Source organism: Phlebotomus papatasi, chromosome 1 (assembly GCF_024763615.1).
Source record: "Phlebotomus papatasi isolate M1 chromosome 1, Ppap_2.1, whole genome shotgun sequence".
NCBI classification, from domain to species: Eukaryota; Metazoa; Arthropoda; class Insecta; order Diptera; family Psychodidae; genus Phlebotomus; species Phlebotomus papatasi.
Genome location: NC_077222.1, coordinates 46,438,996 through 46,457,119, shown reverse-complemented (window position 1 = coordinate 46,457,119; position 18,124 = coordinate 46,438,996). Strand labels below are relative to the sequence as shown.

General features: G+C 31.3%; 2 protein-coding genes across 5 annotated transcripts in view; one reads left to right on the top strand and one right to left on the bottom strand.

The window, feature by feature from the left end:
- The window catches only part of LOC129799441 (5-hydroxytryptamine receptor 2B-like), a 23,466-nt gene extending 15,388 nt beyond the window's left edge, over positions 1-8,078 (bottom strand). For 3 of the 4 annotated variants that reach the window (XM_055843308.1, XM_055843306.1, XM_055843307.1), the window contains exon 1: positions 7,665-8,078. The gene's annotated coding sequence lies outside the window, so the exon portion shown is untranslated. The remainder of the gene's footprint in view (positions 1-7,664) is intronic. The other variant, XM_055843309.1, reaches the window with a different exon arrangement.
- Positions 1-18,124, top strand: part of LOC129799439 (26S proteasome non-ATPase regulatory subunit 1) — a 104,743-nt gene that overhangs the window by 84,320 nt on the left and 2,299 nt on the right. The window contains 5 exon segments of the mRNA XM_055843297.1: positions 14,740-14,923; positions 15,230-15,553; positions 15,624-15,807; positions 15,810-15,929; positions 16,034-16,170. Coding sequence (XP_055699272.1) covers positions 14,740-14,923; positions 15,230-15,553; positions 15,624-15,807; positions 15,810-15,929; positions 16,034-16,170 — 949 coding nt within the window.

Sequence of the window (18,124 nt, the reverse complement as noted above, 5' to 3'; positions counted from 1 at the left end):
AGGTCATATTTTGGTAGAATTTTGGAAATCGTAAGTTTCGAGTTTTTTTTTATGTTACGCTGTTTGTTCTTATGTGTATCTGTGTGTCCGGCCGTTGTTACGCCTAGCCCAAACGATTATAAATAGAGACTAGGGACCTTTGGAAGATCCCTCAACTCCAAAGTCGACCCTGGAACCATTAACATGCCGCTCCTTTTCCCCCGCCCCTTTCGTTTCCTCCCAAAACCATGTTTTTGGGATTGCTCGAAAACGCATCGTGCGATTTTTTTCTCTTTTTTACGATACGAAAATACAGCTGAATCTTTTCTAATGGTTTTTCAAGGTCACAGGTTAAAAAGTCTCTAGAGAGTATTTTTTAATCGAATGGGATCATGTATCTGTTGGTTGGAAAGGTCGTGGAATTCTTGATTAATCTGAATCGATTTCATTTGGTTATGAACCGTTAATGGTTCGGTTCATAACACCGAGAAAAATTTTATGGGTAGTATTAATGTTTTTCTGGGTAAAATCAAATGAAATTATGGGTATTTTGGCCCCAATGGTAGAATACATTTGTTTCTAATGTTTTATTTGATTTGAATACAGACGACTTTTACTTCAAATATTTTTACATTTGATCTGAAAGGCAGTAATCATAGCCACAACAAATATATTTGTATTTATTTTGAATGGCACTGTATTTGAAAAGAAAACATGTCTTTTAAATCAAATACATTTGCACTTTATTTCTAAAGTGGATTTTAAACACTTTCATGGGTAGAATCAAAAATTTCTGGGTAACACTACCATAGTTTCAATAGTAGAAATATTTGTTTTAACTACGAGTTACCATTAATTTAAATACACAATGGGTAAAATTAAAAATTTCCTTGGTATATTTAAATGTTCTTTACCATAGATTCAATGGCAAATATGTTTGCTTTGATATTCGTCCACATTAAATCAAATAATATCCTCGGGTAGATATAACAGTACCAGGGTATATTTAAAAAACTCTTGCTATGATTTCAAAAATAAATTTATTTGACATAAATAATGTGTATTCACAATAAAATTGTATTACATTAATTTCTATGGGGTGTTGCACGACTTTCTAGTAGTTTCGTGAAGTCTTCTTCTCAGCTTTTGGATGTATGCTCTTCTGCTTTCTCCCAATAGTGTTTACCAGTTTCAGAAGAAATAAGATACTTCAAAAGACTGATTGTCTTTTGCCCCGTAAAAATAAACGATGATATAATGAAAACTGAAAGACAGAAAATAAAATTAAATGGAATTAAAAATCTGAATCTATATGGTATCTATTGAAATAGCGGAAATAACTATTGAAAATAGACTGGTGGAAATAATTATTGTCCTATCCCATAATCTTTAAAAGAACCCAACAATAAGTCTCGAAAAAACTTATACGTATAATATGATGTCCTTTTATGTTAATCATAAAAAATTAATTTTGATTATAGAATCTTGTTTTCTCAAAACTTTAGTAGAATTTCGTTTTTTATTCTGGTGATAATTATAATTCCAGGTAATAATTGTAGGGCTACAGTATTTATTTTTCACCAATGGCGGTTAATAATTTTTAATAATTCAATGTAACTTACTTGATCAGTGGTAGTGCTCCTCGTCTACTTTTATTACAGCGCTCACTTTTCTAAGTTGTGTTTTGCAGATTTACGTCCTTTACTGTTTGCTCTGAGTTCTGCTGCTATCTGCGAATCACTTTTCCAATTCCATGGAAAAGACAATGATTGTCCTTTTCCCAGTGAACGGTTCAACGGTTACCACGATTGATAAAAGAAAGAATAAAAATAAAAATGAAATTAAAAACTTTTCCAGTATGATATTTTCCAAAGCGATAATTGAAAATACATATTCAACATAAATAAGTTGATATAATTAACATTTTTATAATAAAAAAATTATGCGAGGTCCAATATTTCTTTGTAAAGATCAATGCTAACTTTCACAAATTATGTAATTCTTATTGCATTACAAAAAAAATCAATTTTCTTACCTTGATACTATTTAGGTCTCTCCTAGATGGAATTTTTGAAGAAAAGTAGTTCGATAAAACAGATATGGTGATAATTTTCCAGCTTCTGCTCACGGACGTTTCCAATCAACAATGACTTGCAATCAGGATGATCGATTGAACTTGAACAATATCGAAAATTACAAATCGTTAGTAAAATATTAAATAATAAAAAATTCTTACGACGAATTTTAAATTTAAATAAAATAATAAAAAGTTTGACATTCCATTTTAGCTTAAAAGAAGAAATAAATTTAATTTAATTTACCGAATATGGTTAATACTTTTCTGGCAAACATTTTTTTACTTACCCAATCTAACGATTTCCAACACTTTATCAAATTTCTTTGTCGATCACTTGATGATTTTTGCAACTTTATAAGTTTTCTTATCCACTGTAACCATTTTTTAGTTTTTTTTTCATTTTCAAATAGATTGGAAATAATTTGTGTGACAACTTTTCAACTCAGCGGCTTCTTCAAGACTGACTCGTTTTAATGTTTTCCGTACTGATGGAATCAGTCATAGATCTGAATGTAGTTTCCTTTTTTTCAAATACTTATGCTATTGATTCAAAAAATAGTATTAGATTTGATTGGTTTTTCATTCTAAATAAATATAAATTTCATTCAAATTATTAATTGTTATAATCAATGCATATAGAAAGTAATATTATTTATTTTATGCAAATCACGTCATTTGAAGAACACAATACACTGACCCTCGTGCATTTGCGTTCGTGCGTGTACGCCAGCCAAATATTAAATTTTTGGATGATTTAGAGCGAAATTCATTCAATTTTTTTAAAATGAAAATTTAAAAAACCTAATCAATAAGAATGCTTTAATAATTGGTATTTACCTTATTCTTTATAACATAAGTAAGTTTCTTAGGCATGTTTAAGAGAGATTCATGAAGAATTTTTAGCTCAATCCGCTCCCTCTACCAAAATTTCAGCCCGATCCGTGCTATAGAGCCGGAGCTAATTAACTTAGAAAATTGGAAAGTTTTCTTTTTAATTATAGCACCCCTAGCTGTAGTTTTACGAACTTATGAGAAAAAGAGGGTTTTTACGAAAATGTGAAATTAGTTGCAAATGACATGTTGTTTCATTTGGCTAAAGTTTAAGTTTAAATAATAAAATGTAATTATTTTTACATATTGTATTCGATTAGAATAAGTAGTTATTCACTTAAAACGTATTGATATTTATGATGAAAGGAATTTAATTTTCACCCTAATTTAAATGAATAATTTTTCAAATTATGACGACTGCAGTAAATGTAAAAACCACTGTTATTTATATTTAACGACAAAAACCATTCGTATCAAATATTTACTCAAAGTTATTTCATTTTTACATTTAAATGAAATGCATATTTTATACAGAAAAGTTTCTCACAATTCAATTTAATACCTGGTCATTTAATGTTTAGATAGAAAAAAAAATCATTTGAAATAAAATTTTGAAACAATTGTTTAAAAAGTCTTTTTCATTTGAAATAAATACAGATAATATTAAGACGTAAACAAAAATGTCAATATTAAATTTTACCCATTAAATAAATGCTTGTTGCATTTGATTTCATAAAACAGTACTTTTAAATCAAAAGTAAAATTTTATTTTTGACAACACAACGTTGCACATTTAATATAAATGTGTAGTTTTTCATTTTCAATGTATAATTGTTATTTTTAACATATATTATCTTTGATTCAAAAGCTGAGGTATTTATTTCAAATATTTAAACATTCACGCTAAAAGAAAAATTATTTATTCTCCGTATGAATGCACAAATATTTGAAATTATTGTGATTACTTTCAAAATCAAAATTATTTCGTTTGTATTGAAAGAAAAGTCAATTGATTCGAATATTTACCCAGAATTTTTAACATTAAATACAAAATATTCAATTTAAATAAATTCCATTTTTCTCGGTGAATCGATAACTAATAGTGTCTAAATCACGAGTTCGGGCATTTCGCAAAGCCTGGGACGCTTTGCCAGCCATTTTAATATTATATTGATGAGCACATATATTCTGTCAGTAGAAGATGTCGAAAGTTTTGAGTGGTGTATCTCAGCTTCTGACAAATATAAGTGGACGAGTAAACTATTCTTGGAAAGCTTGACTCATTAGTTCTCATATTTTAGATTGACTTTTGGGGGGTACTCAGAATATTCAAAGTCGCTAATTTTGTCTCTTTGGTCAGAAAATTGGTCAGAATAAATTCTGCTCTTTTGACCAGTTTATTAGAACGTGCAAGAAGAAGAGGTCGGACGTCTTTGAGATGTATGGGTGAAATGTCCGCTAGGACACTCTAAAACATATCCAAAAATGAAATGAACCGATGATCTGGTTCTTGAAATATTCCTAAAAGAGTGATTTCTGGAGGGCAGGATAAACTTACATCAACTTATGGGGGTGGGGGGTACTCAGAACATTGCAAGTCGATATCTCATCAATTTGTCCAGAAAATGGGGTAGAAGGATTTCTGTCATTTTTTCTGTGCATTTCTTGCAAAAGTGGATGAATAAAAAAAGATGTAAAAAAAAGTTTCTTCCACAAATATACCATTTGAATTCCTCTATCAAACAGTCTATATACTGACATCAGTGGACGGCCCATCAGTAGGTCCCATCAGTGGACGGCCAAAAATTACTTTGCAAAAAGTGTCTTCTTCGACATAAATGGTTCTGGATGACCATGGTTTATGCATAGCAAATTATATATACCATATTCTGAAAGCTAATGAGCCAATCTTTCGAAGAATAGTTCACTCGTCCAATTATATTTGTCAGGAGCTGAGATATACCACTCAAAACTTTCGACCTCTTCTACTGACAGAATATATGTGCTCATCTAATATATCCCAAAACATACGTTTTATGAAAAAAGATAGGGATCAAAGAATACTTTTAATGAATATTTTTAGAGTGAGTTTCCTTTTATCTGCTTTTTTTATTAATAAATAAAACGTGTGCACGAAAATTTTCTTATTTGAAGAATGACTCTCAAACATAAATCACAGTATATTTTTAATCACAAATATATCTTTGGAAAAATAATTTTATTGAGATTTTTCTAGGTTTTTAATCCAATGGCTTCTCGCTGAAGCACCGTTCTCTTAGTTCCCTTCATTAGATTTTTCACAAGACCGTTTTTACGGTCTCGAACGGCTTTCTGCCATTTGCTCTAGAAATCCGGCAAGTCTTCAGCTAGATAAGCTTTCTTACCACACCATTCCTCTTCTTAATTTTATGAACCAAACTCCAATTTATTTTCATCATTTTGTCAACATCTCGCGCGGAAAGACTGGGTTAATTTTCTAAAAAATCTAGAACTTTGATGATTTTAGTGGGGAAGATAAGGGATGGCGCGGAATGAAAGGCAAATATGACAATGTTAATTATCAAACTTTATATCTATCCTAAACTTTAGAAAAATAATCTGTGTTCTAGTTAAAAGTAGAACTTAATGGGTCAGACATGTTTCCTACCACCTACTTATGTTGTTTTTAAAATCGACATGTTCTTCTGATTTTTCATATATTTGCTCAATAATATTACAAATATACTTCCGTTCGCAATTTAGGGAATTCTTGTGCGTGTAAGATTATGAAATATTTATAAAATCTATGTACATTTTTCGTTGAGTTACATTTAAGTGTACAGCAACGTGACATTAATGTGATCATAAATATTTTAGCAATTAAAAAAGTGTGTTAGATTAAAAGGTTTATACTAGAATTCAATTTGCGTTAGGGTAAAAATAGTCCAATAAGTTTAGAAAGAAAGAAGACGACTACACATTTATATACTCTATTCTTATGTAAAGTTATAATTCATCTGCCGGAATGTTTTGTTTGCCTAAAAATGAAATACTAAAATCATTTGATACATCATTTTGAAACAGATTTCAAGGTCAAGATGATATTAATGTAATAAGTAGTAAAAATATTTTAATCATTTTCACTTTTCCAGAATGTACTTTAGAATTTTTATAAGTATGCCCATTTGACTGTATAATTTTTGGACAGTTATAGATATTTTGCGATTTTTGGGTGCAATTTCTTAAAATATTTCTACTTAAAGAGTTAAAATTTCATAAGTAAATGATATGTCAGTTTCTATATAAATAGTGTCACATACGCATTGAGGTTAAATTCTCTATGCATTGTAGTATCTTCTGGTTATGATTTATGACACTCGACAGCAACGAGATGCCTGTCTATAAATAGTCAAGTGTCAAGTAAAGTACTGTTTTTTCCGTTTTTTCCTACTTTTCAAACTCAAATATGGTTGTTTTCATATTACTGGTAGGTAATATTTGGAATAAAAAGCGTTCTACGTTTACACACACAATTTGATTTTATGTATGTTTATGCCTATAGGTATCCCAGACATATTTAAATAAGCACCACACAGCAATTAATTATCTTGCATGAGCAATATTTTTCTTTATTTTACTGCAAAATAGGCTTTTTTCTTGAAGGTTTTAAGAATTAAAATATAACAAGTTTTTATCTAATTTATAATATATAAAGTTCGTTTTTAAAAGTACATATTTTTTTAATATAATATAAGGATTAATAATTACTTAATAAAATCAAATGGGTTTTCTTATTGGTCGTCCCCACAAGCCAGTATTGAAAGTATTTTACTCTATAGTTTTTAGGAAGAAATCGTAAGAGTTTCTTTTTCACAAATTAAGTATTTCTATACTAACTATTTATATAATAGTTATTTTACTTGCAGTATTTCATTTGAATTATAATTATTTATATATAATAAATGTTTCATTTCTAACAGTATAAGAAATTGAGGTAAAATTTCTTTAAATCGAAAATTTTAATATCAATATTTTCCAAAATAAAAGACACTGACTTATGATATTTTTTGCATTTGCGAGGGTAAAACGTAAGAAATTCTTCCAAATTTGACAAAATTTGTCAAAGCATTAAAAATTTCCACAAAATAGTCTTTTAGAAAATGGTTCGAAAAACATATTCTCTACCTACCTAAATAGGAAAAAGAAGTTTTTAGAAAAGTTGTAATGCAGTAAATTTATTTTCTTAATATTCTCTTTATAAATCGATTGATTTTTGTGAGAGTTCGTGAAAGAATTATATATCTGCTTTGACAAATCTTGCTTCAGTTTCCCTTATGCATTACATGAAAGTTGAATTTTTGAACAAAAGGTTGTTCATTTTATCTAGTGATTATAACTTGTAAATATGTTTTATAGATAAAGCATAAATTATAATAAATCTCATATCTGTATTTACGACAATGTGAAAAATATGCAGAATTTAAAAAATACCATTTTTAATTTTTTAATACAAAATAATCCTATTCTTAATTAAATTTAAGTTTGTTAATCAGTTTTAAAATTTTAATACTATATAACAACAGGTTTGATAATTTTGGTTTGCACAAAAAAATATCTCGATGTATGTATAATTTCGTTTAATTTAAAAATATTTTAAAATCTGAATTATTTAAAAATACGACACTGCCTATCGCAGTCAGCACCAAATACTACATCGTGGCGGTCAAAGCCATTTGCAAATATTAAAACAGATAATCCATTTCTTAGTGTTGTTTGAAATACTGTGTTTATAACTCACTATTTTCTACGTGAAATTACACTTTGCTAGCCTTTAAGTTCAGTTAATGAATAAACGAAGTTTTATCACTATTTTTTATATTTCAGTATTATTCTTTAGGTTTAGTGTTTCTCACGATATGACTTTCTCACAACGCGCTCTCGTAATGTCAGTTTTTGCGGCATTGAATTTCTATTGATATTCTATTGAAACATTTCAAGATTATTCACAGAACAAACAGTGGATCGACAGTTTAAATTTTATATTGCTTTTAATTTCATTTCAGTTTTAAACATATGTAAATGTTTTCCATTAAGAGTAGAGTGTAACTAAATAGTATTGTACGTGTCGAACAAGTCATATAATTTTAAAAAGAACTTTTTGAATAGCACATATAATGCTTGGTGCGACACTGACGAATTCAATTTGACGACTGACTTGAGAGATATCCAAAGCTTTACGAGAAGGTGATGTAAGGCATTTTGTCTGCGACAAGTAGACAGAGGCTGAATACACATGAGCAGAAAGAGTATGCGTGGCAATACATCGAACAGAAGCAAAATTACATTACTGCTTTGTCAACAACAATTGTAAAAAACTCTTGAAAATTAAATTCATGTTATTTCATAAATCCTTTAATAGTACTTTATTTAGGTAAATCATTTTGTTTAAAGTCTAAAAAAATAGAATCTATTCTGTATAATTTCTCAAATTGGTGAAAATTACTGAATTTTAGTAATTTTCTTTCTGAGTAAATGTAATTACAGTAAACTGTCTCTCAATTGAGCATTTGGGGCAAAATTCCATCCGATTTATCGATAGATTTGGGCGTCAACGCCTTTGTAAATTCCACAAAAAGCGCTCAATTATAAAGAATTACGATAAAATAGCAAGAACTATATCGAATTTGAGCAAATTAGCTTCATAATTAAACGTGAAAATTGTCAACAAAATTTTTCGCCCGATTGATAAAGAGCCGATTGAGCGAGAGTCTACTGTATGTAAAAAAATTACCTACATTATGTATTTTTTTCTAATTTTCATTCAAAAACTCGACAAATATAATATAGGTATTGAATTAAAAAAAAAAAAACGTTATGAATTTGTAAAATTATGATTTGAATACAGGTAAAATTAAAGTTGCGGCTTTACTACACAATAAATTAACTTGCACAGTATAATTAAAGTATAACACCGAGAAAAATGTGGATGGTAAAATTTACCATCCTCCATACAAAATTCTAATAGCCGGATAGTAAAAAAGTCACCCAGCAAACGCGATATTAAATTGGACTGTCAAAAATTGTAGAATCTATTGCATAGATAGTAAATTCTAATAACCGGATGGTAAATTCTAATATCCCGGTTATTAGATTTTACTAGCCGGATGGTAAATTTTACTGGCAGGATAGTAAATTTTACTAGCCGGATATTAGAATGAAAAATGTCGGAAAAATTTATTTTTCCTTATTTTCATTGATTTTTGGCCACTGTTTGAGGGGCTTGGGGCCCTTCTTGGGTAACATGCTCTGTATTTCAAGCCATTCTGATGCGTGAAAATCTTTTTCCAACATTGACAACTGAGTCGAGATTTGAACACGCGACCTTTGTGATGACAGTCGACCATCTTCCAGCTGCGCCACGAATTGCTATAATGTATTCAAAGCATATCGGGAACCGTTGCATCGGCGCACACGATATTCCAAAATGACATTCTAACAGCAGGATGGCAAATTTTACTGGCTTTGATAGTAATTTCAATCCAAATTACTATCCTCCGTTAAAATTTACTGTCTTCCAGTTAAATTTTAACATCTAATATGCGGCCAGTAAAATTTACTTCCCGGATATTAGAATCTAAGAGAGGTCAAGGTAAAATCTAAATGAGGATAGTAGATTTTACCATCCGGCTGTTAGAATTTACTATCAATAGGATAGTAAATTTTAAAATGTCGAGATGGTAGATTCTAAAGGAAAGTTTCTATGGAGGAAGGTATTTTCTACTATCTTTTGAGATAGTAGAATTTAAAGACACGATTTGTAGAAAATACCATCCAAATTTTTCTCGGTGAAGAAAGTATTAATAAGTATAAGAAAAATAATAATGGATGTCCCGAACTCTCCTTGTGGGAAGGCCAAGTTCCTCTATGAACGTTGTGCCGCCATTATTATTACTCCCTCCGTCCCAAAAAAAGTCGTACGTTTGAGAAAAATTCTTGTCCCAAAAAAAGTCGTACGTTTGGAAGAAAATCGCTAGGAAGAGACGGCGTAAAGTAGAAATGCTGTGTATTGGAAATATATTATATACATACTATCCTCCATCTTCAATTGGTAATATGGAGGTCCACCTACGATTGTAAGATAAGAAAACAATGTGTTAAAAACATCTTTCTTTTCAATATTTTTAGTAAGATTTAAGTACCAAAAGGTTGAAGATAGAAGCTTTGCACCTTCGGCGGCGCCCCCGTAAGTCGACCTTGGGATCATTACCCTACCCCTCATTTACCCCCCCCCCCTCCCTCCCTTCCAAAAACCATATTGTTTTTTTGGATTGCTCAAAAACATATAGTGTGATTTTTTTTTCTGAGGAAGAGGAGGGGCGGGGGAAACTAGGAACATATTGAAAATCCAAAAGTTGACCAACGGGGGGTGGGAGTCGTCCAAATACATCAAATCTTAATCTCCAACCATTCAGCACCCATATCACAGAACGTAGAAAAAAAGAGCAAGATTGGTTTTATTGCCCTTTTTGTGAATTTAGACCCATTGTTATGGTATAACGAAAAGAACTATAAATCCCTTCTTTGGTACACTAAATTTTTAAATAAAATTCTAGTTAACAACGTTAATTGCAGTAGAATTTTCAAAAGTTACATATCGACCGGAGCTCTTCGAAAAAAAAGTGAAAAAAATAAATCTTCAAGACACCAGTTCCTTATCTTACCGTGGTAGGTGGACCTCAATATTACTACTGAAGATGGAGAATAGTTCATACGTAAGATATTTACTATTAACAAAAACATTCCGTAAAACAATTCTTTAATCCCTAAGTTTTCCCCAAACGTACGACTTTTTTTTGGGACGGAGGGAGTATTATATTAGTATTATTAAACGACTGATCAAATACAAATAAAAAATTTAAATTGCTGGCAAGTGATAAAAAATCGTTAATAAATAGATTTAGGTATCCTTTGTGGAAATTGTCCCGTTAATTTTTAAAATTAACCTAATGATTTGTACAGAAATGATGAATTTCACTTGATGGGTCTGAAGTCTCATTAATGAGATTAAACGAGTCAGCGATAGACAATATAAAAGAATACACGGTAATTAATTACTTTCGGTACGATAATAACTTTGTAAACGTCCTCACCTATTGGATGATTCTCCATCTCCTTCATCGTATATTTCTTTGCGTTGAGAGCAACAAATTCTTATTATTATGTGACAGCAGCTCACAATGAAAAGATGAAAAGAGAAACGTGACTTCGTAATTTTTTAGGAGACACACAAAATGTCTGAGGCTATTATTCATATTTGTCAATTTTGGAAAATGTGTTTAAAAGCAAATTTTCTACACAATCATTTCTGTTTGAACGTAATGAAGGGGAGTATTTTCTTCAATATGTTTATTTAGAAGTGTATTCAAAATTCCATTACTATAATTTATATTAATTATAATACAACGCCAGGAGCATTTGACAAAACTTTCGTGGAAAACTTAAGGTTTAAAGTAGAGTTCGAACATAATTTTCGTTTTATCTTCTCTGTCCAATACAATGATTGAGTGACCAAAAAGAAATGTATTTTTTTATATCTTGGACAAAGGGTTCCTGAAAAAATCTCCTATGTCATATTTAATTTTTCGTAATACTTATTGTTGCTAGATTTCGCATACACAAAATTAGATTTGAAATGATTCTTAAAAAATATAGCTTATTAAATACTTACCACATTTTTAGTGACAATGCGGATACTTTACCGAGATAAGCGACAGAACACACGTTGTAGTTACAATAAATTGTTGAGATGTTAAGATTTTCTCAAGCCGCCACTATTTTTTGTGTAAAAAGGAGATCCAATTGCATTCAATTTCGAATAAGGAAATAACACTCTCTTTTTCTAAGAGCAGGTTGATTTATTATTGGATTTTTAAAATTGTAATTTATATATATATACAGTGGTGGCCAAAATAATAAGACCACCTTTGATAAGCCTACTTTTTACCTTTTGTAATTTTTTATTACAATGCGGTGAAATAATTTTGATGTAGAATTGTTCAAGTGATATCCATACGTCGAATAATTGTTGTTTTTGCCATTAGAGATTTTGACATATAATACGTGAATAGTGATAATGTGTTCGGACAATAAAATAGGACCACAGTAATAAACTCAAATTTATTTCAATTATTTAAAAAATAACAAAAATTTTAGTGTAACGTCAATAATTATTTAATGTCTTGACAAAATTTTCCAAGTTTGTATAAAGAAAACTCTGAGAAATTAGAGCAAATATAGAACTTTCTTGTTAGAGGCTCTATTAGGTTTTTGAGGCTACGAAAGCATATGGAATGATCGTGAATATCATAGCTGACTACATTAAATTACGAAAATCAATAAGCCATAATACAATATGGTGTTTACGTAAACATAAGACTCGGAATTTTGGCGGTCATCGGTTCCACGGGTCAGTAGTATTAAGAAAACAACAATAATTCAGGATTTTCAAATAGTTCAATATGTCGAAATCAGTCTAGCACGTCATCCTAAGGTATTCTATAGGAAAATTTTGCTTAAAAAGGTTCTCAGATAAGTCCTGACTGAGTTAGAAATAGATTTTGAACAACAGGGTTACTTGGAACAATGAACATGATAACATAGTGTTTATATCCTTGAAACATGGAAAAATGATATTTGCTCTTGTATACCATAGATTTAAAAATTTTGTTCGAGAGGAGACATACACAGCTTTCACCTCGAAAAATGTTCAAGAAAGTTCTATATTTGCTCCAATTTCTCAGAGTTTTCTTTATCCAAACTTGGAAAATTAATTGTCAAGACACTAAATACTTATTGACGTTACACTAAAATTTTTGTTATTTTTTAAATAATTAAAATAAATTTGAGTTTATTACTGTGGTCCTATTTTATTGTCCGAACACATTATCACTATTCACGTACTATATGTCAAAATAGAGATCTCTAATGGCCAAAATATAATAATAGTAATAATAACATATTTATTTGCTTCATCAATCTCAAAAATGCGGCTGCCGACCGACTTCACAATCGGTCTCCTCAAGTAAACGGCAGAAACCTTGGTTCTCAGACCGTATAAGCCAAAAATACATTATAGATATAATAATATCAAAAAATAATTCAGGACCTGGACCGCGCGAAGAAATGAGAAGAAAAAGGGAAGTAAAAGAAAAGAGGGGAACTGCAAAAAAGAGAGTGATAGGAGCTAATATAAGAGGTCATAAATGCTGATAATAAGTAAGATAGAAATTGAAATAAAGAAATCACAAGCATGGCCAATCACTGGCGTAACAAAAACATAAAAAGTGAAGCCAACGCCAAAAATAACCACCGGACGCATAAGACCCGAGGAAATTCTTACAACTTCAAGCAAAAATCTGTTATATGAGAAAACCAAAAAAATGTAAGTAGAGAAATAGTTCAGTTAATACGAGTGGATCCAAGATTGTGGAAGCGAAACCTCATTACAAAGTTGTTGGGCAGAGAAAAGGCTTAGGGCCCCGAAGAGATCCCAACTTGACGAATCGCATGCAAAACCCGTCCACAAAATAAATAAAAAAAGAAACGCGAAGAGTAGTTTGATGAATTTAACAATGTAAAAGCACACCGGACAAAATTAACCACTTGATTACCAGGCATCGACTTGTCACTGTTACAGACCAGCTTTAGGTATGCGGGATGAATTGTATTCAGTCCATAGAAGAGTAGATAAGCTTTTTAAGGAAAACCCCACGGGTTTGGGCTGGAGACTTCATTAAGTCAGGTAACGAATTATATAAAGTAGGAGCCGTATAAACAAATGTTCGCTTAAACCATTCCGTTTTGGGGTGTGGAACAGGGACAGATGGACCAAGTCTTAATGACCTAATTCTTCTAGATGCAAGATACCCGCCTGTAATGAAAAATGTTCGTAAAGTCTTGAAATTGAAAGTGAGAGTTAGTTAAAAGAACACTTATTCGACGTATGGATATCACTTGAACATTTGTACATCAAAATTATTTCACCGCATTGTAATAAAAAATTACAAAAGGTAAAAAAGTAGGCTTATCAAAGGTGGTCTTATCATTTTGGCCACCACTGTATATATATATATATATATATATATGTTTTCATATATATATATATATATAGTATATATATATATATATATATATATATATAGTATATATATATAGTATATATATATATATATATATATATATATATACTATAAAATTTTGCTAAGAGAAAATGTTCATGAAATTATATCACAATTATATCAAATGTGGTATGATAAATTTTGTTAATGTTTGCTTGAAAACTATTTTCCCATACTCTGCTTTAAATATCACACGTATGTAAAAGTAATTAGCTTTTAAGTGATTTTACTCACGTTACTAAACCACACTTGTGTTCAATTGCTGTGATAATGTATTTTTCAACACAAACACACACACACATAATTATTTTATATATATTATATATAAACGGCTTACCCCATAAAGGGTCATATTTTGGTCAAATTTTGGTAAACTGAAGTTTCGAGTTTGTTGACGTCACACGCTATTTGCTCGTCTGTTCGGCAGTCCGTCTATCCATCTAACAGCTACCACGTCTAGGAGCTGCTGGTCGAAGTAAAAGTATAGCATAAATGCATATTACAATTTAATCGACATTTGTTAGAACTCGAACATTTGGTAAAATTATATTTTAACATGTTTCACTGAATTCTTTCATCTTTATATATTCTAAACGAACAACCGGACCCGACTTTTTCACTTTCACCTTTTATTTTTCATATATGTATTGCATGTATTAAATAAGGTTGTTTATTGTTCTTTCTTTTCTTTTGAAGAACGCCAGAACAATGTCCTTCCGTTGTGTCTCTTCTGGCAGAGTCATATAATCCACATGTGCGTTATGGTGCCGCAATGGCCCTTGGAATTGCTTGTGCTGGAACTGGCTTGAGGGAAGCTATTGCTTTGCTTGAACCAATAGTAAAATTTGATCCTGTCAACTTTGTGCGTCAAGGTGCTTTGGTGAGTGACTTTTTTTTTTATACAAAATAGGTATAAAGCGTAAGAAATATTTTTATCAAATGTATACTTTCTGGGTAATTTCACTAAGTAGCTTTATCATAAAGGGTATTTATTGTGATTTATTTAAAATGTGCAAATAAAACCGCACAGATAAAGGGATTGATAAATAGACTAACTTAAAATGATACATTGGATGATGAAACTAAATGAAACTAAATTCTTTAATGCGGATTTTTTTTTTTTTAATTCTTTATAATATATATGGAAAGTTAAAAAAAATCAAATAATATTCTTCATGTTATATAGATTGCTTCAGCAATGATTTTGATTCAACACACTGATCAGACGTGTCCTAAAACTAGTTTCTTCCGTCAACTCTATGCGGAAGTAATAACAAATAAACACGAGGATGTTATGGCAAAATATGGGGCAATTTTGGCTCAGGGAATAATTGATGCTGGCGGTCGCAATGTCACTGTAAGTCTCCAGTCTCGCACAGGTCACACCAATCTTCAAGCTGTTGTAGGAATGTTAGTGTTTACCAATTATTGGTATTGGTTCCCATTGGCCCATTGCTTATCCCTGGCTTTTAGCCCAACAAGTTTGATCGCTCTCAACTCTGATCTAAAGGTGAGAAAAGCAAATATATTTTTTAAATCTTTTTAGCTGGAATTAGTGTGAGTATTGTGTATTTGAATAGATGCCCAAATTAGAGCTGAAATCTGCGGCTCGTCCTTCGCTCTATGCTTATCCCGCGCCAATGGAGGAGAAGAAGACAGAGGAGAGAGAAAAGGTGGCCACTGCTGTGCTGTCAATTGCAGCACGGCAGAAACGTCGTGAAACAGCAGATAAGAAAGATGATGAGAAAATGGAGGTGGATGAAGATGTTCTGGCGGCGGCAAGGACGATGAGAAAGTGTCAAAAAAGGAAGAAGATAAACCATCTAAGGAAGAAAAATGTAAAGAGGAAAAGAAGGAAAAGGATAAGAAATCCTCAACATCATCCGGTAATGGTTGATTTATTAAAGAGACACTCCTTTCTCTTTAAAAACGTTTTTTCTTTTTTCTTGTTATTTTATTTATTCTTATACATACTTTTGTATGTTTACAGGGGTAACTTCTGCCAAGAAGGACGATTCAGCTGAAATGGAATTGAAGGAGAAGGAGGCAACACGTGAAAAGAAAGAACCTGAACCGAATTTCGAAATACTGCAAAATCCAGCAAGGATTCTTCGTCAGCAATTGAAGGTTTTTATTATTTTTTATGTAAAATATCTCAATTTTCTTTTTTTTCTTATCTGTTGTAATGGAAAATTACGTATAATTTAATGAGTTTCATAACCATTCCATTTTTAAATATAACTATAATTATAATTACGATTATAATTTATCTGAAATTCTTTACTATCTCAAACTTTGTGGTCCAAGGAGAAATCCGACTTCGTTAGATCAGCCCCAAATTTTGAATTTAAACGTTTTGACACTCACAGATCACGAATATCATATGCGCTAAAAAATTGTTTTCATGTACGTCCCGTCCGGCGTACAAACGCTTCTGGAGACAGAACGGAAAGAGATATCGACAAACGGTTTTAGGCGAAGGTGAAATGTCGATAATTTTAGTATGTTACAGCTGGACTCAACAGAGTTCGACTAAAAAAAAAATTAAAGCCCCATACCTCCCTGACCCGAACTATAAGGATTAAAAATATAATTTTCAAATGAATGTCTCCGGTTCTAATTGTCAGAATTTGAAAAATTTTGGTGTTTTGGAAAGCTCTCCTGGAGTACTATAACTATAACTAGACGATGATTTTTCTTTAAATTTTAGTGTGTTGTAGCTGAGGTTCAGACCTTTCCTACGGCGGGTCACTTTCCTCCCTCGATGTTCCCTGACCCGAGTTATATTAGATGAGCACATATATTCTGTCAGAGAAGAGGTTGAAAGTTTGGAGTGGTATATCCCAGCTCCTGATGAATATAATTGGATGAGTGAACTATTGTTGGAAAGCTTGGTTCATTAGCTTTTAGAATCTGGTATACTTAATCTGCTATGGATAAACCATGGTCATCCAGAACCATTTATGTCGAGGAAGACACTTTTTGCAACGTCTTTTTTGGCTATCTACTTCTGGGACCAGGAGTGACCCACTTTTCTCGCACATGGAATTTTGGAAAGATTTCAGTGTTTTGGAAAGCTCTCGTTGAGTACTACAAGCGATTATTTACCCCCAAAATTCAACTCACAATCGAATTTTCACGCATTCCGAGTTGCAAGCACCCCGAGTTGCACACATTTCGAGGTCATCTGTAAAGAATCTCAGCTACCATAAGCTTATCTCTGCTTATCACTGGTTTTTTTTCTTTTGTTATCCTTCTGCACTCAGACTATTTAAATTTAAAATAGAAAATGACCAGTGATAAGCCCAGATAAGTTTATGGTAGCTGAGATGCTTTACAAGTGACCTCGAAATGTGTGCAACTCGGGGTGCTTACAACTCGAAATTTGTGAAATTTGATTGTGAGTTAAATTTTGGGTGTAAAGAATCGCGTCGAGGCAATTTTGTTAATTTCCACCGTGAACAACACAGATTACTTAATGTGATTCTTTATCCACTAACAATCGAACTTTCACGCATTTTGAGTTGCAAGCACTTCGAGTTGCACGCATTTCAAATTAGGTCACATTAGGCCACTTGTAAAGAATCCCAGCTGCCATAAGCTCATCTGGTTTTTTTCTATTCAGAGGGACACTATTGTTGAAGTTGGTTGGTAGTAATATACTTTTTTTTTTAATTTTAATGGAAGTTGGAATGTTATAGTGCCCTATGGTGGTATTCCAATGAAAACTGAAGATGTTTTTTTTAGTACTTTACTGTTCTCAAGTATTGACATAATCGACTTTTCTCTGTATAGTTGTTCGAGGAAAGATAAACCACTTTTTATATTCAATGTTACGGACACATTTTCAACACGAGATAAAAACGAATCTCACTGTTTTGTTATTTGAATATTCTAGAATTAAGATATCAATATTAGAAAAACCTAGATAAAAATAGTCACTTCGAAAAACTAGTTTTAAAAAAAGTTGCATTTTGAGTCATTAAAAAGTGAAAATTTTATTAGGTGAGATTTTTAACAATCTCACCTACTATAATCCTAACAAAATCTCATGTCCTCCGATCGGCCCCAAACTTTGCCA